The 22,767-nt window shown below is 41.8% G+C and overlaps 1 protein-coding gene across 2 annotated transcripts; it reads left to right on the top strand.

The window, feature by feature from the left end:
- The first annotated feature begins 1,470 nt into the window (after nucleotides 1-1,470).
- Nucleotides 1,471-20,623, top strand: lhfpl2b (LHFPL tetraspan subfamily member 2b). Of its 2 annotated transcripts, XM_079815810.1 has the most exons (5): nucleotides 1,473-1,550; nucleotides 1,651-1,786; nucleotides 7,719-7,860; nucleotides 10,958-11,557; nucleotides 17,892-19,717. In XM_079815810.1, the coding sequence occupies exons 4-5, from the start codon at nucleotides 11,149-11,151 to the stop codon at nucleotides 18,146-18,148; spliced, it is 666 nt and encodes a 221-aa protein (XP_079671936.1). In that variant the 5' UTR covers nucleotides 1,473-1,550; nucleotides 1,651-1,786; nucleotides 7,719-7,860; nucleotides 10,958-11,148; the 3' UTR covers nucleotides 18,149-19,717. The 2 variants fall into 2 exon arrangements, with proteins under 2 accessions (XP_079671935.1, XP_079671936.1); XM_079815809.1 differs by lacking the exon at nucleotides 7,719-7,860 and having other exon boundaries at nucleotides 1,471-1,550; nucleotides 17,892-20,623.
- The last annotated feature ends 2,144 nt before the right edge of the window (nucleotides 20,624-22,767 follow it).

Consider the following 22,767-nt stretch of genomic DNA (forward strand, 5'->3'; position numbering starts at 1 on the left):
GTGTGTGTGTGTGTGTGTGTGTGTGTGTGTGTGTGTGTGTGTGTGTGTGTGTGTGTGTGTGTGTGTGTGTGTGTGTGTGTGTGTGTGTGTGTGTGTGTGTGTGTGTGTGTGTGTGTGTGTGTGTGTGTGTGTGTGTGTGTGTGTGTGTGTGTGTGTGTGTGTGTGTGTGTGTTATTTTTAGTTCAAAATAAAAATCCTAAAATATCGTGCCGATAAAATGTGTATAGTGGAAGATTCAAGTGACAGTCAGCAAAGGCCACTGCACATGAAACAGGAGAGTAGGGCATTTGCTGTACTAAATATTTCAGCTGTACATCAATTTGTCTGGACTTTCCTGTCATGTATCCTTTGTTTTGTTCTGTTGGTTTTTTTTTATTTTACACAACTATAATATTACACCCTACACTCAGTAACAGACACAATAGAGCCCTCTAGAGTTGACACAGAAGTACTACAACATGCTTCTGTTATTTCATGACACATTGATCTGGACACAGACTTTCAATCTAAATACATTATAAAACGAATAAAATATCGTGATTTTTTTTAATTCTCTTTTTAGTAAATTTTATAATTTTTTACATTGTTTTATTTCATTCATTATAAAAGTATTACTACTATTAGGATCTCAACAAAGACTGGAATAAACAAACGTTTTCAGTAAGCCTATTAATTGTGTGAAAATGATTTAAAATTATGTCTGTCCCACAGCTGCAGCATAGCATCACAACAAACATTTTAAACTGCATATGTATTTGCGCAAGTAAAGGCTACCAAGCAGTTTTCTCCATGATGAAGTTTTTTCTTCTTCAAAAGTTAGCATAACCTAGTTTAGCAAGAAAACAACACTGATGATCTTGAGATGAAATATAGGCTGTGTGAACAAATCAAAGTAAAATCTATGTATTAAATTTGAGAACAGAATATTTTTATTATCATTTTCAAGCAGGCTATAGTTTTGTGAAAAATATGAAAATACTATTTAATTGTGTATTTAATATTTAACACAGATGTTGGCCATTCAAAAAAAAAAAAAAAAAATCAAATATAATTTCCTCCAAAGAATGCTAAAACCGTATAAAAGACACTTGGTTATGACAGACATTTTTTTTTCAGAAAAAGTATGTAAAAATGACAAGATTCTCAGGTGAATATTTACAATGTTTGAAATTGTGGACAAGTTAAACTAATTTGTGAGAGTGTAAAAAGTGTTTTAAAAGAGTCCCCAGGGCCAAAAGTAGGCTACTCTTGAAGCATCCAGCTGTGAAAATGTATAGTCTTCCTTCCCACCACACTATAAATGCACGGTGTCTCTTGAAATATCATGAAATGATATAGTTAATCAGATTCTCCAGACAAATGTATACTTCTTCAAAAACGAAAACGGCGATACATGATAGAAAAAGGAGAGCTCGCCTATGCCTCAAAACCTATAGTGAGCTGTGCTGTCTACCTTATAGGCGTATAGGCGCATTCCGAACAATAATAACTTCCCGAGGGGCTACAGGAAAGAAGGCGGTGAAGAAACAATGAGAAAGTAGCTAAAGTTGGTAAGAACTGACATTAATTTGAGAGTTTTGTGACTAGCACCGAGTTTGGATCCACGAATGCTAAACAATGGCATATTGTATGATTTTCCATGTATTCCAGAGGTCTGATTGTGAATGTTTCTGCTGTGGCTCTTCCCTTCTGGCTCGTGTCGTGTAGCGTCAGAACAGAAGAGATCCGCCACAGCAGGAAGTTTAAGACTTATCAGCGAACAGCCCGTTAATTCACCACTGTTAAGGTAAGGGGGATACAATTATTTTAAGTTTGCCTTTCAGACTGCATGTTATTGTTCTCAATTTAGTTGTGTCGAATCTAGGTTTTGACATCGTCGAAAATCACGCTGAACAAAAGAGACCATTAGGCTACTCTGTGGGATGATACAATTTTATAACGAAGTCATTCAGAGAAACAGAACAAGCGAATAGAGATGTGATCCAGATGAATTTACTGCCTCGCGTAGTCCCATATATCAATAAAACTGCTTTCAAACTGTGTGCTTTTAGGCAAACTTTGTTTTTGGAGGTATGAGAAAAAGTCTTATAGCCGGTAGACAGTTTAAGATTGAAGAAGTTATTATCAAAGTTGGCTTGCTTGGCTACTAACCAAACATGGAACTAGTATGGTTTTCTGAACATGACACTATATGTTTTGGGAAATGTACCCTATAATGTTTTGGGGATAAATATTTCACTAACCAAAAAGTATCATGGGATTATTGTGGTTTTTGGGCATGGTAACGTACTCGGTTACTTAACGTAACCTCGGTTCCCTGAGATAAGGGAAGGAGTACTGCGTCTTTAAGACGCTATGGGGATAGGTTCTCCTATTCTCGAATACTGAAGCATTTATAAAATCACGCAGTGCTACTGCACAGTCAAAACGGAGTCGAGACTACTCGCGCGCTATTGGCTGGCCAGTGGCAACTGCATGAACCAATGGCAGAACAGCGTATCTGAGCGAGCCTATGGGCGCTAAGCCCGAGACGCTGAACACAGAAGCCCGCGAACTGAGCGTAAAAGCCCGCGAAGGGCGCCCTTAAAATACGCTGTAATGCCCCAAAAACGTCAGGTTAATTCGACTGAAGCGAAGGTCACCCGTTGTTTTAGCGCCATTGCACGGCAGTCTACGCAGTACTCCTTCCCTTATCTCAGGGAACCGAGGTTACGTTAAGTAACCGAGTACGTTCCCTTTCGAACGGTCAGTTCGTACTGCGTCTTTAAGACGCTATGGGGGCCTATTTAATCCCGCCGTGCTATGAAGCGCAATGGTATGTACTCCCTCAGTTTGAGCACTATAAGGGGGCCCAAGACTAGAGTTATTGACATGTCATGATATATATTTATATATATATATATCTCCCTTTTCATACTGGGCTCATAGAGGCCAGCAATTTAAGGGGAAAAATTTAAGTTATGCATTGAGCATATGAAGACCCAGATGCTTAACTAATAAGGACGGGTTACCCGTTAATACTTATTATTATACAGCAAGGATCTGTGCCTGCAGTGCAGGGACTTCTAGGCTGTAGAATCTGGTAAAAGTAGATGGTGAGGACCAGCCTGCCGATCTACAGATGTCACCAATAGACACTCCACTAGACCACGCCCAGGAGGAGGCCATGCCTCTAGTGGAGTGAGCTTTGACACCTATGGGACATTGAAGGCCCATAGTATCGTATGCTAGCGCTATTGCGTCAACTAGCCATCTGGCTAGACTTTGCTTGGTGACCGGCAGTCCCTTAGTGCGGCCACCAAAGCTTACAAAGAGCTGCTCCGACTGCCTAAAGTGGGAGGACCGCTCAATATATGCTCTGAGCGCCCTAACAGGGCAGAGCAGGTGTAACTGTCTCTCATCCTCGGAGGGTGGAAGAGCAGAAAGAGTGATTACCTGTGCTTTGAACGGTGTTGAAAGCACTTTAGGCACATAGCCATGTCTTGGTTTGAGTATGACTTTAGAATCACCTGGGCCAAATTCTAGACATGATGCGTTCACGGAGAGCGCTTGAATGTCACCAACACGCTTAACTGATGCCAATGCTAATAGCAGGGCGGTTTTCAGTGAAAGCGGTTTTAGTTCAGCCGTCTGCATTGGCTCGAAGGGAGGTCCTTTTAGTGCTCGTAGGACCAAAGAAAGATCCCAGGATGGCACCGTAGGAGGGCGAGGAGGGTTAAGCCTCCTAGCTCCCTTTAAGAATTTTATGACCATGTCGTGCCTGCCTACTGATTGGCCAGCTATAGGCATATGAGATGCGGCAATGGCTGCCGTGTAGACTTTGAGTGTGGATGGAGTGCGTCCTGCATCCAACATCTCTTGTAGAAAAACAAGTATCTGTGATATCTCACATGACACTGGGTTATGGTTCCTGGCTGAACACCAGTCAGAAAACACTGACCATTTAAGGGCATAGAGACGTCTAGTAGACGGGGCTCTAGCTTCACCGATGGTGTTCAGGACACTCACTGGGAGGTTCTCGAGCTCCCCTTGAGGGGCCAAACATGTAGCGCCCATAGTTTGGGACGGGGGTGCCATATTGTCCCGTTCGCCTGAGATAGGAGATCTTTTCTCAGCGGGACTGGCCAAGGGGATGCTGATAGCAGCTGAATCAGCTCGGGAAACCAGTGGTGGGTTCGCCAGAGTGGAGCCACTAGCAGGACTGTGTGCCCGCATTCCCTGATTCTTTTTAAGACCTGGGGAATAAGCGGTACTGGTGGAAAAGCATAAAGCAGGCAGCTGGGCCATTCGTGGGCCAGCGCATCCTTGCTCTTTGAAAAATAAATTGGGCAATGACAGTTGTCTTCGGAGGCGAAGAGGTCGACCTCTGCCCTCTCGAAAACATTCCATATCATTTGAACCGTTTGGGGATGAAGGGACCATTCCCCCGGGGACACGAGGCCCCTGGAGAGCATGTCTGCTCCCTGGTTCAGTCTGCCCGGCACGTGCACTGCTCTTAGCGAATGCATTCTGTCTTTTGCCCATAGGAGGAGATGTCTGACCTGTTGGTTGAGCCATCTCGACCTGAGCCCGCCTTGGCGATTTACGTAGGAGACCACTGTCGTGTTGTCCGTACGGACTAGGACGTGATGACCCAAAAGACGTGGTGAGAAAGTCTCGAGGGCTAGCACCACTGCCAGCATTTCTAGGCAGTTTATGTGCAACCGTGACTCCGCGTTCGACCATGAGCCGAAGGCAGGTTCGCCCTCGCACAGAGCACCCCAACCCGTGTTGGAGGCATCTGTGGTGACCACCATCCGTCTGGAAACTGTTCCCAAGCTCACCCCTGACTCGTAGAGGCGGGGATTCGACCACGGGGCCAAGGCTTTGACACAGCCGCGGCCCACTTTGATCCAAAGCTGGCCTGAATGCCACGCTTGGGGAGGAACCCGTGATTTCAGCCAGTACTGCAGGGGGCGCATTTGCATCATACCCAGCGGAAGTACTGGAGAAGCTGATGCCATAAGGCCTAGCATTCTCTGAAAAATTCTCAGGGGTCTGTTGGTTCCTGTTTTGAACGAGTGTGCAAGCTGCTGTGTAGTCAGCGCACGTTCGTTTGACAGCCACGCCCTCATTTGGGCTGAGTCTAAAATCGTTCCCAGAAAAGAGATCCTCTGTCTGGGAAGCAACGAGCTCTTGGCTGTATTTATTCTGAGACCCAGGCATTCTAGATGGCTGAGTAGCACAGATTTGTGAGATTGTAGCTCTTCCTCCGACTGGGCCAGTATGAGCCAGTCGTCGAGGTAGTTCAGAATGCGCATTCCCATTTGTCTTAAAGGGGAGAGAGCTGCATCCATACACTTTGTGAAAGTGCGGGGTGCTAGAGACAGGCCAAATGGCAGGACTGTGTACTGGTAGGCCTTCCCGTCGAACGCGAATCTCAGAAATGGTCTGTGACGTGGGATAATTTGGATATGAAAGTAGGCATCTTTCAGATCTACTGAGAAAAACCAATCCATCGGGCGGATTTGCGCAATGATTTGTTTTAATGTCAGCATTCTGAACGGCCGTTTGATAAGAGCCTTGTTCAGATGTCTGAGGTCTAAGATGGGCCTGAGGCCGCCATCTTTCTTGGGAACCAGGAAGTAACGGCTGTAAAACCCTGACTCGCTTTGAGCTGCAGGCACCGCCTCTATAGCTCCTTTCATCAATAGGCTTTCCACTTCGGTTTTGAGGACGTGGGTTACGTTGCTCTTCACTGAAGTGTAAGTTATGCCCGCGAATCGCGGTGGTTTGCGAGCAAATTGGAGCGAATAGCCTAGTTGAATTGTTTCTATAACCCACTGTGACACACCAGGGATTGCTTTCCAAGCCTCTGCCCAGTTGCACAGGGGTTTTATAGTGTCGAACGGCGGCGCGTTTTGCCGCGCGCCGACCGTCGTGTGGTGCGGAAGAGAAAGAAGACTCATTTGTTGAACATTCAAGTTCTTTATTGAACACGCAATAACAGCGGCAGAGTGCAGTGGAGCGCGCGCAAGCGCGGGCTCGCTGCTCACATTTTTTATAAACACAATATGTTTCTCCCGGGCCGGAACAAAAACGGGCCGCGGGGAGAGAATTCGGAGTCTTTTGGGGGGCGGACCAACTTGGGCGGAGCTCACCCCTCCTCTCTTCCTGAGCAGCCGGTCAGGACTGCTTCCTGTGATCAGGGTCCAGCGTGATCTTAGGTCTGGGGCCCTGACGCTTCGGTGGGAAGCGCTTTGCCTGGTGATGACGCTGACGTTGACGTTGGTCATAAGGTGGGCGGGGCTGCACGGGAGCGAGCGCGGGTGTGGTCGCGGTCGCAGATCTGCGCTGCGGTTGCTGCTGCTGGTACGGAGCTCTCGGCCGAGTTGAAGAGGCGGCGCTGGCTCTTTTAGGCAGAAAATGGCTCATCGCCTGGGACGCTTTCTGCGCCGTGGTGAAACGTTCCGCGAAACCGTCCACCGCGGGACCGAACAGACCATTCGGAGAAATGGGAGCGTCGAGGAAGGCAGTTTTATCGGCCTCCTTGATCTCCGTGAGGTTTAACCACAAGTGCCGCTCTAACACCACGAGACTAGCCATCGACCTGCCGATGGCCTGGGCGGTGGCCTTCGTAGCTCGAAGGGCCAGATCTGTGGCGCTTCGGAGGTCACGAAACACCTCCTGGTCTGGACCGGACTCGTCCATAGCCCGAAGGAGCTTCGCCTGGAATACCTGCAGGACCGCCATCGTGTGGAGAGCGGAGCCTGCGTGGCCGGCGGAAGCATAGGCCCTATTCGCCAAGGCCGCCGTGGTACGGCAGGGCTTCGAAGGGTGCGCGATTTTGGGCTTCCAGCCTATCGCGGAGGGCGGGCAGAGGTGTGCAGCCACCGACTCCTCGAGCGGTGGGAGTTTCTCATAGCCCTTCTCGACTGCGCCGTCAATGGTGGAGAGCGCGTGCGAGGTGGATGGGCGGAGGCGAGCGGAGTAGGGAGCGCGCCATGACTTCGCCAGCTCCTGGTGCACCTCAGGGAAAAATGGGGCCGCTCTCTGCCGAGGGGCCTGCTGGCGCCCCGGGAGGTACCATTCATCGAGACGGCTAGGTGTGGGCTCTTCAGGGGCTGCCCAATCCAGGCCCAGCTCGCCAACGGCCTTATGGAGGACACGGATGAGCTCGGTGTCCGCACCAGCCTTAGCCGCGTCATTCCGCTGCTGAGATGTCGAGGGGGTGGGGTCGCCAACGGAGCCCGACCATTCCTCGGCATCGGAGGCGACGAGGGACACGGAGCCGTCGTGTGGATCGTCCTCATCATTGCCGCCGAATGAGACCAGGTCCTCGGCGTCGAGCGGAGGAAGCAGGTCTAAACGAGAGAACGTTACTGGGGAAACGTCTCTCTGAGGCGGGGACGAGGCACGCGGGCACTGGGCCGACGTGAGCTCGCCCGCCTCAGTATAGTCAGCCCTCTGGCTCCGCCGCTTTTTCCGCCGGGGTTCGGACGGGAAAGGGAGCGGGAGAGCGCGAGGGGCGGGGTCGCGCTCTGAGAAGAACGCGATCCGCGAACGGAGGGAGGAGATGGGCATGCTCTCGCAGTGGGAGCAGCCGGACCCAGAGAGAGCAGTGTCAGCGTGGGCCTTGCCCAGACAGGTAATGCACTGATCATGGGCATCCTCCTGATGCAGAGTTGTGCTGCACCTAATACAAAATTGTGACATGTGTATTCTTAATTGTACTCAAGGATACACCGAAGTGTTTTTCACCGGCGAGCGCAGGGGAGAAGGAGCGACAGCTCGCGGATGCTGGATGAGAGCGCTGAAGACAGACCGACTCTCAAGGTCCGGGCTGGCTGGCTCAATTCCGCTGACGGCTCGTCTTTCACGGTAAGCTTCAGAAAAAGGTATCAGCGAGGATTAGAAAACTTCGCTGAAGGAGAAAAATCTGACGTTTTTGGGGCATTACAGCGTATTTTAAGGGCGCCCTTCGCGGGCTTTTACGCTCAGTTCGCGGGCTTCTGTGTTCAGCGTCTCGGGCTTAGCGCCCATAGGCTCGCTCAGATACGCTGTTCTGCCATTGGTTCATGCAGTTGCCACTGGCCAGCCAATAGCGCGCGAGTAGTCTCGACTCCGTTTTGACTGTGCAGTAGCACTGCGTGATTTTATAAATGCTTCAGTATTCGAGAATAGGAGAACCTATCCCCATAGCGTCTTAAAGACGCAGTACGAACTGACCGTTCGAAAGGGAACATGACAATACTATTGTGTTTGGACATGTAGGCTACCATACATTTTCGTTGATGTACCATGTGAACCATGATACCACCAATTAATATATCACCACTGTGTTAATGCAATCCTACAATAAAAGTGTCAGAATCTTTCAATGAAAACACTATATTTATAAAGTAGAGGATAGCCAGTATTAATTACATATAAGGAAAAGGATGAGGATTATTGAGGATGAATACATTGTAGGATTCTTGTCAACTTTCAAACTGTTTTGGAGGCAAAATTTGGTCAAATAACCATTTGAAACTTGAGCCATTGAATTTCTAGGGACTGGGTTCCATCTTCATTCAGAGGTAGAGAACCTCTTCATCCCTTTTCAGGACTATGTTAATTCCCCAGCAGGAGAGCCTTTGTGTCCACATCTCACAGCAACAGGCTCTGACATTCTTCAGGCCCCTTAAGAATCCATGGCACTTTCCTATTTGGTTTTCTACCTCCTTTTTTGGGGAAATCATGTGGTGTGATTAAATTAAGCGTGAGCTCATTCTTTGTGTTTCTTAGATCTGAAACATTCTGGCCATTCAGGTAAACACTTTATCATGGTTGGGCAGCCCACGATGCAGCTTATTAATAATAAAGCAATCATTCTTGAGAACTGAAAGGACAAGTTTATTGGTTGCAACAACAACAAAAATATGTACACAGAAGACATACTGTATGTGTATAGCCTATATTTGGAGATTCCCTGGGACAACAAGCTTTGACATGGTGTTGCGATTGCCTGCCATTTCAATTTTAACGGAAAAAAGTGCTTGATACCAAGTGAAAACCTGACATAATTATTCATTCAATACATTCATAATCTGCCTGCACATTACTGTCATTGAAGGTTTTAAGGAAACCCTTACCTGTCATCATGCACTCAACCTTAGTTTACTTAAACTAGGAGTTTTTAAGTCTGAAATGTCAAGCCTTTTTCTTTTGTTTAGATTAGGATTTCATTGAGGTGAAGTAGAATTTGTTCTTTCAAATTCTTTATTTTATCACCTTACATGCCTGTACAAACAGGCATTTTCTACTTACACAATCTTGCGGTATCACAGTATAAGGACCTGTCATAACACAGACCTAGGTGAAAGTTTCAGCTTGCAGCAGCAATGTCCTGCGATATGTGAAATGACTTAAACATTTAGTGAATTGGTGGCTAATTCATATGAAATTGTAAGATTTTAGAGAAAGTAAGAATGAAGGTTAACCCCCTAACCCCATTCATACAAAATCGGCACCTCATAAAATAGTTATATTTTCCCATGGGATTGGGTTGTTCATAACAGTCATTAGGTGTGTGCTTGACTTAATACTGCTCTGAGCAGACCACACTTAAAGCAGTACATGACGGTTAAAAATTCTGTCTGACTTGACAGTGCCGTGAATACCACTACAGCAAGCAGAAAGTGTCCAACTTGACAGCTCCATTTTTATCTCCGACCTCAATTGCAAGTGGCAAAACTTGCAGATTGGTAAACCCAACTGCAGTTGAAGTTGAACACACCTATTGTGCAATTTCTTCTGGTGATGCTAGTAGTGCAGAAATTATACATATCACCTTTAAATACTTATATTAGTTTTCATATAGGTTTATAAAAAAATGACAAAATATAGTTTTTCACCATGAAATCAAAATTGACACTTCTTGTTTTTTTATGGATTATTGCTAAATATAATCTCAATTATTTATCAGTGTGCGTCTCTACTTCATTCAATTTCCCCTACCTCTTCTATTCTCTGATGACGTGTTTATTGGCGTGTGTATATTTGACTGTTTAGGCGTGTTCCTGAAACCCCAAGTGTACTTTGCTCGGCGGTGTTCCGGTCCATCTTGCCTCGCTCACACAGAAAGTGTGTGGGGATCAATCTCTTTCTCAGTTTAATGCGATTTTAATAACTTTTTAAAATAAAGCATGTCCCGCAGTAGACAGCATTTTATGACAGTCACGTTACATGATTTAACTGATTTGGACATTAATTTTAGGCTTTTAAGGAAGGGCGAAAGCACACCGGTTTAAAGGAAAGGAACGGTATGTGGCACAATGATAATTTTATTTTGATTATCATGTAAAATCGAAACCGAAACTAAAATTTGATTCATCGCACAGCGCTACTGCTGTTGAAATGTTTTTCAAATGCATCGCCACGCATGAAAGAGACACACAATATAATTTGGCAAGTCAGTACAGCCAGTACTTGTTGGCAGTCATTGCTGTATTTTAACATTATTACGAGGATATAAAAGTTCACATTCTCTACAATTCGTTTGAAGAGAATATCATGGAAATCTTTAAGATCGATCACAATATAAAATCGTCAGATCGCCCACCCCGACTTCCATTTCGTGACGACTTCATGCAGCATCTGCATCTTCAAATACTGTGTTGTTTATGGCTCCAGTATGTCTCCCACCTCACAGTTTCAGTCATCACAGTTTCACTCCTAAAGTTCTCTCTTTCAGTAGGGTGATACATTTTTTTCACTTAAAACAGTTCATTAAAAAAATAACCACTTTAAAAGAATAATTGTTCCTGAGTCATGAAAGAAGTGTGCCACCTTTATATATTCTAAAACCTGATGAGAATCGAAGTGGCTTGTTTTTGTTACAGAGATCAGTGTGCTGATTCAGAGCTCTTGAGCAATCTAGATTTATGGTCTTGATTATAACTTTCCAAACAAATGTTCCTTTTTTTCCTCTTCATAGATTTGTGTCAGTACACGGATACTTTGCAGATGGTTCAAGAGCTCAGGAGTTGTTCAGTGATGCAGTTTGAAGAGATATGGGGCTGATTCAGCTGTGATGATAACACCAACGGACCTTCACTGACGTGCTGCTTGACCTCAACAGAGAAGAAAGCGTTTCCTCTCAAGTGCCGGCATCCAAGGTTCTGCAGAATGTGTCACGTCATAGTCACATGCCGCTCTATGTTATGGACCTTGATGAGCATTGTGGTGGCGTTTGCTGAACTGGTGGCCTTTATGAGTGCTGAATGGCTCGTGGGATATCCAGATGGTTCTGAATTCAACTTCACCGTCACCGCTTCACAACGCAATAACCAGCGCAACCTGGGTATTTATAACCGCTGCATCAAGGTGGCACAGCAGAAAGTGGCCCAATGTGGGCCCTACGCCACAGACTTTATGGAAATAGCCAGTGGCTTCTGGCAGGCAACTGTTATATTTCTAGTCATCGGAATCTTTCTCCTGTCCGTAGTGGGCATCCTTTCGGTTTTCAGCATGTGCTTCCAGAGTATCTTGAAGAAGAGCATATTCAACGTGTGTGGCCTGCTTCAGGGAATAGCAGGTAAGATGGGAACATATACTGAAACACTGCTTTCTTAGATTCTTGGCAGTCTTTTGGGGTGGCAGTTGATGGTCATCTTTAGCTTTGAACCACAATCAACTAGACACAGAAAATTAGGGAGTATATTTAAGTGAGACACTCAAGTTACCCCCAGAATGCTCTGAACTACCAGATTCAAGGGTTTGACATTCCTCTGGTGACCTCAAAGACCATGCTATCTAATTATGAGCTTCAGCACTCTCATCATCCTATTACAGAAAAGACAGTCTAAATATTACGGCATTGGGAATGTTACTTCAGTGTCTCTCTGGTGTCTCCAATGTTTATAAAACCTTGTTAAGCTTGTCCTATTTCTGATTTGAAACAGAACCTCTCAAACCTTTAAACACAAGTGTATCTTTCGCATACTTTCCTGATGGTGGTGCACCAGGGACTGAATTCATGAAAGTCTTCTTTAAAAAAAATTAAAGGTTAACTGCAAGTTCATAAAAAGTAAATTATTATTATTTTTTCTTAAGAACATACATTTTTAAAAGGAATAAAATGACAGGCATCCGATTGTTTGCTATAGCCTACATATGAGGCTGCCTTATTCTACATCAAGTTCAATACTTAAACACTGGTAAAGTGTTAGTTTAATGAAATTAATTTATTCATTCATTTATTCGCTGTAATTTGACATTTAATAAAAGGAAGAAAAAAACACAAAATGATATAACAATAATAATTAAAGCTGCAAGCAGCAATGAAAAGGCCCTCGCACCTGGGGCCACCGCTACCTGGTGGCCTCAAGAAAACAGTGAATAGTGGGTGACATGCATTTAAGCGGGTAAATATAAGAGAAATATGCCAAAGTCTTTGACTACAACCAAATATTGCCGTGGCGTAATTCTCACACATTAGCACTTAGCCGAGTGTTGCATGATTTAACGTGTTTCTAGCATTTTTGGTACTTCATGGCATATTTAAATGTGTTTCTGGGAGTGAATTACAGTGTAAAGCATGCAATTTCCTGTTGCCAGCAGGTGGCACTATGACTAACTGAATATTGGCATGTAAATGTCTTCAGGTCAGGACTATTATCAAACGTGAAGTTTGGGGCAGCTCGGACATTGTATGCCTGACTTACAACAGCTTCCTGTTTAATGGTGAAACATCAAACGTTGTCAGGCTGCCACAGACATGGCCTTCAGTGAAAACTCAAGATCTTCAGAATTTAACATCGCTAAGGCCTTAAAGGTCCCATGGCATGAAATTTTCATTTTATGAGGTTTTTCAACATTAATATGAGTTCCCCTAGCCTGAATATTGTCCCTAAGTGGATAGAAATGTTGATCGGTGTAAACCCGAGTTCTGGCTGTCTCTCTCTGCCTTTGAGAAAATGACAGGCCAAACTAGCCAATCCTGAAGTCTCCTGGTTTGACGTCCAAGCAGGAACGGTTACCTCCCTTTCCTCCACCCAGAGAATCTGGCACGCCCATGCAAGCGCTCGAGAGATCATTGCTTGTGAACGAGTGAACGCTGGCAGTTTCTCAGTGTTTGGATGTACAAATTAAAACAGAAGTCTTTTTTCAGTTCCTTCTGATCTGTGATCAGTGATTTCTGATGTGTAGCTAATTATTTATTATTCGTGCACACTCAGCTGCTTCTCTCTCTCCAGACAGAACGGTGTTTTCGTGTTTTCTATCTTGTGAGTCAGTGTTTTTGTACGTCCTCGTCGCGTCTATCTGTTCTAAAATGTGCATACAGTCGTTTCTGCTCAACATCAGCAGAGTCACATCTTTAGAGATAAACCTCACGCACGCCGAAGCTTGGGCTGCACTGACCGGTCGGCCTTCAACATCCCCGACCCCCAGTTCTGCATCTGGCACACAGCAGAGGCACCAAACGCGGCGCGAGATTAAGCAGAAGGGGGGTAAGCGTGAGCATATCCGGGCTAGCCAGCTTTCCCCACAATAAACTGGATTACATTCGATTAATGCTGTTGTGTCTTTGTTTGTGCTGTGTACTCAATGCGCATCACTGACGCTTTTCATATGATAGGAACATATCTAAAAATAATACTCAGTGTTTCCCCTAGGTTTACAGCTTTGGGGGGGGGGGGTCCTAACTCATACATATTTTTTATATTGTTAAAGACCATCAGTAATAAAATAAGAACAAATAATCAAATTATGAGCAAAAGCACAAATAAATACAGCAGAACAAACATATACAAATGAAATAAACAGTTATTTTCATGTAGGTCTAAACTAGATTGTCAGGTACAAAAATAGTAATCAAATGTAAAATATCACTGCATAGTCTGCATAAAAGTATATGCCACTGCATATAAATACAGATTAACCCTTATTAAAAGTTATTCAGTCAAGAGCAGTGAGTGAATTTTTTTTTTTTGTCTTTTGTTATCTAAATATTTATATAGCAAATGACGATATTTTCCGGCTTTCCATGTGTGTTCACTGTTATACGGTAGGGGGCGCTGTAGCGCATTTCCTGCACGAGAACAGAATCTCCTGATCAAAACACTGCTGAAGAAGCAGGAACGTGAGTTATCATAAGCAGATGCATATGTAAAATAATGCGATCATCACCATTAAACAGCATATAAATCACAACTGCCTAATGTTATTGAATGAAATGCCAACCCAGGACGAGTTATAGGACTGTGAGGCTTTGGGGTGTTGATGGACTCGATCTACAACATCTGTGTTTTGTTCATCGTTCGGACGTAACGTTAGTCTTTTACAAAAACGTGATTATGCTCAAAATGTTGCTTTTTCATGAAACTTGCAACATTCAAGTGTTGATTAAAAAAATAATGTATGAAGCTGGAATAAAACAGTGGGTCTGTTCTTTCTTTTGATATATTGCATGTTTAGATATTCTGTGGACCATTAAAACTTGTGAAAATGACCATAAATGCTGGCGGTGACTGGCAAATTTCATGTTTACGTTCATTTAAAAGACCTAACCGACTATGTTTACGATGATACTCAACAAGACAGTAATTTTGATATAATTTTGTGTGATTATTAACGTGCTGTGAGATGCGTGGCCGTGCGTGTGTGTGTGTGTGTGTGTGTGTTGCGGTCCTTCGCGAGTATCAAACTGAGAGACACTTTCTCGTCTATGAGCGCTTGAATATTTAAATTGGCAAGGCTTAAAAATGCGCAAATGATCAGTTTCCGTGAAGATGCAGCTATGGCCCGAGTGTCTTTCACGCTGGCACTGAACCATCAGGCAATTCTTATTGTCGACCGTAATGACAAATATTTTTTGTCATTCATTCAGGGGGGGCGGGGGGTCGTTTTGGGAGGGCGGGGCGCCCCAAATCGGACTGAATCGTTCTAAACGGTTCGCGTCTCCAGTCAGCGCTGATCCATAATTTACTAAAGTTACTAACTTTCTGACATGAGTGACAGCCCCTCCGACTAGAAATAGACTAATAACATGAAGTATATGCTGTAACTATAACAGTTCACTGAACTGAGACTGACAGAACTGATGAGAAGTGAACTCCGGTCCATCCGTCTCTCTGGCAGCAGCTCGTGCCTGCTCGTGCCTCGTAGATCTCGTTAAACCACGCCCCCTCCGCTCATTTCAAATGCAAAGATGTCAGCCAATCACAACAGTGGGCGTTTTTACTGAAGTCTCACAGCAGACACGCCTCTTGAGACAGGGCATTCAGCCACAGGGCAAACATCAGTATTGAAAAAACGCCTTTTATTTCTAAATTATGACATTTTATGATGTAAAAATCATACTAACAATATAAGTACACCTCAGGAAACATTATAAAATAATAGAAAAATGCCATGCCATGGGACCTTTAAGATTAGACTGACAAAATATGTTGTTGTTGGTCTGATTAAATCACTTCCTGTTGGTTTTCAGATTTTGCACCAGAAGACCTTTTTGTAGGTATTGGGCTGTTACATGTGTCTACCGAATTTCATTTTGCCACACCTAATTCTGAGACCCATATCAGGCGTAAATTTTCACCCCTTCTAATGTGTGTGCAAAGTTTCATGAGTTCTTCGAGCATGTTTAGGCCCTCAAAAAAGCGATTCATTTCGAAGAAGAAGAATGATAGGCTGAGCAATTACAATAGGGTCCTTACACCATCGGTGCTCGGGCCCTAATAATTTTTGAAAAAGTTCAAAAAGAAACAAAAAAAATACGAAAATGTTAGTTGATTATATTCTTAAAGTTGTGATGAAACAGAAGTAGCGACACATCTTTGCTTATTTTGATACACAACTGGGTGTAATAGATTGTCAAGAACAAAATTGTTTGGCTGTTTATTGGATTTTGAGATGTGGGATTACAATCAGTTCTGGAGGGGTGAGTTTAAGCGGATTTAATAATTGGAAAAAAAGTCTGATGACCTTCTGATTAAACAATATGAGGTTAAAAAAACTAAAAATTAAAAGTGAAACATGCATGAATGAATCTACATCTGAATCTATAACGTGAATTTAGAAAAAAGATGAGCTGGATTTTCATTTCATGCTGGCCTGAATGCTTTGTGAATCCGGGCCCAGGAATCCAACCTCCTTTTGTGATCACTTCTCAACCCAGTTCAAAGGAAGGGAGCTGTAATGTTGACTGTGGCAGGGCACTCTGAGTCAAAATACCAGGGACTAACAGATCAGTCATGATAATGCACCTTACTTGCAGTCATGTGTGGAAACACTAGAACAATAAAGTATTGTGGTACAATAAAAATATTGTGGTTCATTTTATAGAAGACCAAGACCAACAACAGGCACAAGCGAAATGCATAGCTGTTGTATAATTTAATTGAAAGATTTATGACACTTGATTGAGTAATTTGTGAATAGTGAGAGCATGACTTCAGCATGACTTCAGAGACAGGATCTCACTTGCCTATTTAGAGTAAGAACACGGAATAAAACGGAGAGATCACAGTAACCGGCTCTGTTTGGTATGAAGATTAGATCAGCAAGAGTTGTTGCCTTGCCTTTTAAACAGTACTTACAACAATTAAATCACAGATTTGAAGCAAATATCTATTTAAAGCATAATCGCATAGCTTATTAGAGGCACAAAATGACATTGAATTGAAGTCTTGACTCATGGCTCACCCTTAGTTATTACATGTTGTAAAGATATTTTTTCTGATGATGTTATCACAGAGTTCAAAAGGGCTACAGGGTTGTTGTCAGGAAAACAAGGCTAAATACGTTTTGAATGAGCACGTAGCTGAGGAAAGAGCAACAATAAAGAGAAAAATGAGGGTTGCATTTAGTTCAGTTTCCAAATATATATACTGTACACACATACATATGTGTGTGTACTGTGTATAATTGTGTATATATAAATACACTCTCATTCATGTATATATTTAAGAAATATTTGCATGTATATATTTATATAGTTTATATAATATATATATATATATATATATATATATATATATATATATATATATATATATATATATATATATATATATATATATATATATATATATATATATATATATATATATATATTACAAATTGTTATTAAATATATGCATACATGTGTACATGTGTTTCAAATTACTCACGGTTTAGTTCAGTTTTAGGGTCACCGTTTCAGTATGTGCTATCTTCAGGAAAAATTTAAATTTCAAATAAAAATAAAGAAAATAAGAATAAATAATCAAACACTACAAGGAATAGCACAAATAAATACAATAGAGCAAAGATAATATTAAAATAAAGTGTTTTTCAGGTAGGTCTAACAGTATTTTACTGGTACAGAAATTGAATAAAGTAATTAAATGTAATCAAATTACACATATTTTTAGAAATAATAAAATGATATATAATTCAAGCAAGTAATCTGTGATCTGTAAAAATGTGGTCTATATAAATTCTACTGAAATGGCGATTTCTGGCTCAATGCATGCCATATATTGTATGTGTTTTATTTGAAAGCAGACAGATAAAAGTGTAATAAAATACACATGTAGATATGTATTTTGGTCACATGGTCTGAAAGAAAAAAAATAATTGACCAGTGCATAAAAAGGGGAGTTTTGTCTGTATGTTTTGCCTTAATAATCGTTCAAATTCTATGAGAATAGGGAAGTCCACACACCATGAATTTAACCACATAGGATAGGAATGATATTTTTGAAATCACTTTCAGAATGATATTTTTTGACAGCCAGTCAGAATCCAGCTCGAGCATAACTGCATCACACACTTACAAAACATTATTGTTAATGTTGCCATTGTTGGACATTCATGTATGTGTTTCTATTTGTTTGCTTGAACTTGTCCTTGTAATTACAGCATTCCCGTTCTCCTCTTTGCAGGTCTATTCCTCATTCTAGGTCTGATGCTCTATCCTGCAGGCTGGGGCTCTAAGAAGGTGGTTGACTACTGTGGTCAGGATGCTTCGCCATACAAAGTGGGCTTGTGTTCTCTGGGCTGGGCCTTCTACACAGCCATAGGAGGCACTGTGCTCACTTTCATCTGTGCCATGTTTTCAGCCCAGGCTGAGATCGCCACCTCCAGCGACAAGGTGCAGGATGAGATTGAAGAGGGACGGAGTCTCGTTTGTGTGCTGTGAGTTTGTGTGCTGTGAGATGTGAGCCCAGACCACTCCAATGAAAGAGAAACATTTGTGTTTCATGTTTACTTGCTTGAAATGACTTTTGCATAAATGGGAATGTAGTTCAGGCCTACTGTTGGTCTGCTGAACAAAGACTTTACAAATGTATTTGCTTTGCTCTCTTACTCTTATCTATTCCTATCGCTCTATCGCTATTGCAAAATATACGAATCACAAAGGATTCCTAAGAAAACTAAACTAACTTTTTAAACTAACTTTTTTTTAAACATGTGTTTATAAGCAAATGCATTTGATCAGTATTTTGATTTATTTGTTACAAAATTTTATATGGACTTAAAAAATAATAATGGACGGAACAATGCTGTTAGCAATTTTGTTTATGGAATGATATACTGAAAATAAGTGTAGTCTCTGAAAGATATATCTTAAATTAAAGCTGCGAGCAGCGATGACGGGCCCAAGCCGGTGGCACCGCCACGCCGGTGGCATCAGCTTAACTGTGCACGGCAGGCAATATGCATTTAAACAGGAGAATATTTTAGAATCGCTCGAATATGCCACATTTACCGCAGCAACTGGTGCCACTATCACCACAAGCCACACCCATGATGTAATTTAAATCTAGATTAATTTTAATATCATAGGATAAAATAAATAAAAGTTATATTTTCCTGCTCAAAATTTTGTAAGTCCAGAAGGCCAGTATTTAATTCAAGGTGTTTGTAGTTCTTTTTTACTTATTCACACTAAAGTAGGGATGAAACGGTATGGAAATTTAACATCACGATTATAGTGACCCAAATTATCACGGTTATCAATATTATCACGGTTTTGTTCAAACAAGATGAAAGTGTTCAAAAAGAACAGATGCACACACTTAAAACATTTCAACAAGTTTTATATTTGAAATTAAACAAACAACAAATAACTAAAGCAGCTCTAAGCACTTTTTTAAGCTAGATTCTGTGGGATTTCTTTACTTAATGGCCGTCGTCAATAGCAACGCATAACGCATAAATAATAATAATTTGTCGTAAATATAATCTCTAATATTATCTCTGTAAATATATTCTCAATAAATATTCTCATCAGTGTTCAGCTACGATGCATTTAAATCAAGCATATTTTGTGTTAGAGCCCAAACAGTATCCAAGTGAAATAATGCATATCCATATTTCCATATGATTTGACAGTTTATTTTATTAAATATCAAAATGTGTGCATCATACCTGACACCTAGATGAACACTTTACAGTCAGTTTTATGACTGTCATTCTCTTTAAATGCTAGTGAAGTTTGGTAACGTTATACACGTTTCAATGTTGTATGTAACTTTGCAGACGGTCCCTAACTTCGCCAGCGTTATGCCAGTCATATCAGATGCGCTGTGGTTCTGCTGTGTTTTTTTTAAACCATTTTACCTAAATCACCAAAATAATAAATGTTATATTTACCCATGGCCTTCCCTGTTATACAGAAATGTAATAGTTATCAAACCTTCCTTAACTGCATAAATAATAAATGAAATATAGATTAATCATCATTAAAGCTACAATTTTCTCTGTTCCCGTTGTTCTTTGATGAACATTAATGACAGGCATCATCAGTGCTCCTGTCACTTTAAGAACAGCCGTGGATCTCACGCGCTGTCCCGCGCATCTCATTTCCTCACAACTCTTTAAGTTCATTTAAGACGTTATTTAACTAATTTAAGACTCGAATATGAGAATACTCACAATCCTCTGTGTTATTGTTTGTTCAAGAGCAAAAGAGAACTCGATGTGAGCAGGAAACTGACGCGAGTCTATCTATGCGTCGAGTGTGTGTGTGTGTGTGTGTGTGTGTGTGTGTGTGTGTGTGTGTCAGTGTCCCTTGATTAGCTGACATGAGACGCATCCACACAGATAGGACACTGACACACACACACACACACACACACACACACACACACACACACACACACACACACACACACACACACACACACACACACACACACACACAGCATACCAGCATAGCCATACAGTTTAAGTTCACCTACACTTTATATTAATAAAAAGGTTTACAGTGCAAATACTGTTGTTGCATATACTGTGCATAAAATTTGAAAACATTTGCAAAAAACACCACTGTATCATTAATTTTTTTTTAAACCTTTAAGTAACCATTTTTTAAACATCTATAAACATTACTTTTACATAGATAGACGGACCAGATATTCCTAACACTTTGGGAATACTTAAGGGTTACTAGTTGTTTTGTAAACTGTCTATAAACATTATCTGGATGGTTATTATAAAGTTGCAAGCGATGACTATAATACCTTGTTAAATAGTTAATAAACAGTACCAGTAAAACGTGGGCAGTACCAGTAAAACATGTAAACAGTACCAGTCAAACATGTGGGTTGTCCTGATACTGTACTTCAAAATGTAACAGTGTAAAAATTGCCACAGAATAAAGTAATTGTTCAAGATCTATTGGTAACTCATAAAAATAATGTCATATTTGCATAAACTGTCACTACCGTATATATCCCGACACTAGCACATTAAGATAAGCTATGAAAAAAATCATGTTCCTCTGCCTCTTTCTGGTAAAATAATGTTTATAATAATTGTTAATATAGCATGCTATATTAACTATTCCAGGTTATTTATGCATAGCATAAATAATAGTAGAGCATGCTATGCCACTTTCATCAAAACCTATTACAAAGCTATAGCAATCTCATGTCATTCCGTCTTTTCGAAAAAAAAGTTGCACTAACTGTTCGTTACAAGCAGCATTTGCCGTCAGGCAGGTAACGATAGCTAACATAAACATATTTTTGCTAGCCTACCTGCTGCAAACTTACACTTTTTTTGTACAAGACAAGTAGAGCTATTTTATCCAGTGTAATTTATCACATACCACTATCTTGTTTTTTCTTATCCTCCTCTTCCTTTCTCTATTTTCTTTTCTGGCTTCCTGAAGCATAAAATTCCGCTTAAAATCCGAAGATTTTGTATTTTGCCGCAGCAGAGATCGCGTGGTTGGCTGGCTGCTGTCAGCGACTTCTGAGAGGGGCCCCTTAAGGGGGATCCCGATAACAGTGTCATTGCACTTTACTGCATTGACTATCAATGGGGCGCTCACACAGTTTGTCGTTTCATTTTATTCTTAACCTGTCGCTGTCTTGGGGCCCCAGGCCAGCTCGAGGCCCCAAGCAATTGCTTGGTTTGCCTGCCTTGTCGCGACGGGCCTGCACACACACACACACACACACACACACACACACACACACACACACACACACACACACACACACACACACACACACACACACACACACACACACACACACACACACACACACACACACACAGAAAGAGAGTTTAAAAAATAACACAACACTGCCACCCTTTAGTGAGGGGAGGGCAGACAGAGAATAAATATTCAGAAGAAATATATTAAATAAAATAAATATATTGATCTGAAAAATAGTATGATTATTTTAAAGCTATTTGGTTACATTTTAATAAAACATTGTTTTAGTATGTTTTTAAACACACACACATACACGTTGTAATACCAGTGTAATACCCATGTCATTATACAAATTTGTGTCCTCATAAATCACAAACAAGAGAGAGAGAGAGTTTTTTTTTATCCTGCTTCAAAACTAATACAATGCTGCCATCTTGTGTTCATTGAGGGGAGAGCAGCAGACAGAGAATTTCTGTTCCCCTTTTTTGTCCTTATTTAATCCCTCGCCATGGAAACACCGTTTGAGATATCCAATATCCGTTCACATTTTAGCATCTTCAGTATCTTTGTTTCATGTTGACCGAGTTTGGTGGAGATTGAATAAAACGCCTACGAGGAGAACGTAAAAACTCAGACCCCGATTTAACCAAAAATTTACCTTCAAACCAAAATATCTGACTTCCTGTTGGTCGGAGCTAATGACTGTAAATTAGAAAGTTGTCCGGCTCGATGAGGTCAATATATATACTGAGTTTGGTGATTGTAGATGAAACGAAGCCCTTCACTTTTGTCAAAAGGTGGCGCTAGAGAGCCCCTCATCCCCGCCCGTTTCTGAGGCTTTGTCCATGTGTACTGACTGACATCTCTGATGTGTGTGTTGAGTTTCAAGCAGTTTCAAGCAATTTCAAGCATGCTAAGAGCCTCAGAACAGCCAAAAGATTATTAAACTTTGACACGTTGCCATGGCAACAGTATTTGAAATTTCAGGAATCCATTTCATACGTCTCTATCTCTCATGTTTTCACATTATACTGATGAAGTTTGAAGTAAATGGGGTGAAAATAAGATGGTGATTCAAAGCATTTTTGAAAGTGACACACTTCCTGCTGCCAGTTGGTGGCGCTATAACTTTGACTCACAAAAGTCATATCCATGTGATCGGCCTCTTACAACAAACACACAGCTGAAGTTTCATCCAAATCAGTCAATGTTTGCACAAGTTATAACACACTTCCTGTTTCCCTTTTCTCGCCATAAATTCGTTGCTTCGCCACGGCCACACCATTTGAGATATCAAAAATCCGCTCGCAATTTAGCATCCTGGATATGTTCTCTTCATGCTGACCGAGTTTGGCGATGATCGAAAC

Source organism: Gobio gobio (genome assembly GCF_949357685.1).
Source record: "Gobio gobio genome assembly, chromosome: 4".
In the NCBI taxonomy this organism is placed as follows: domain Eukaryota; kingdom Metazoa; phylum Chordata; class Actinopteri; order Cypriniformes; family Gobionidae; genus Gobio; species Gobio gobio.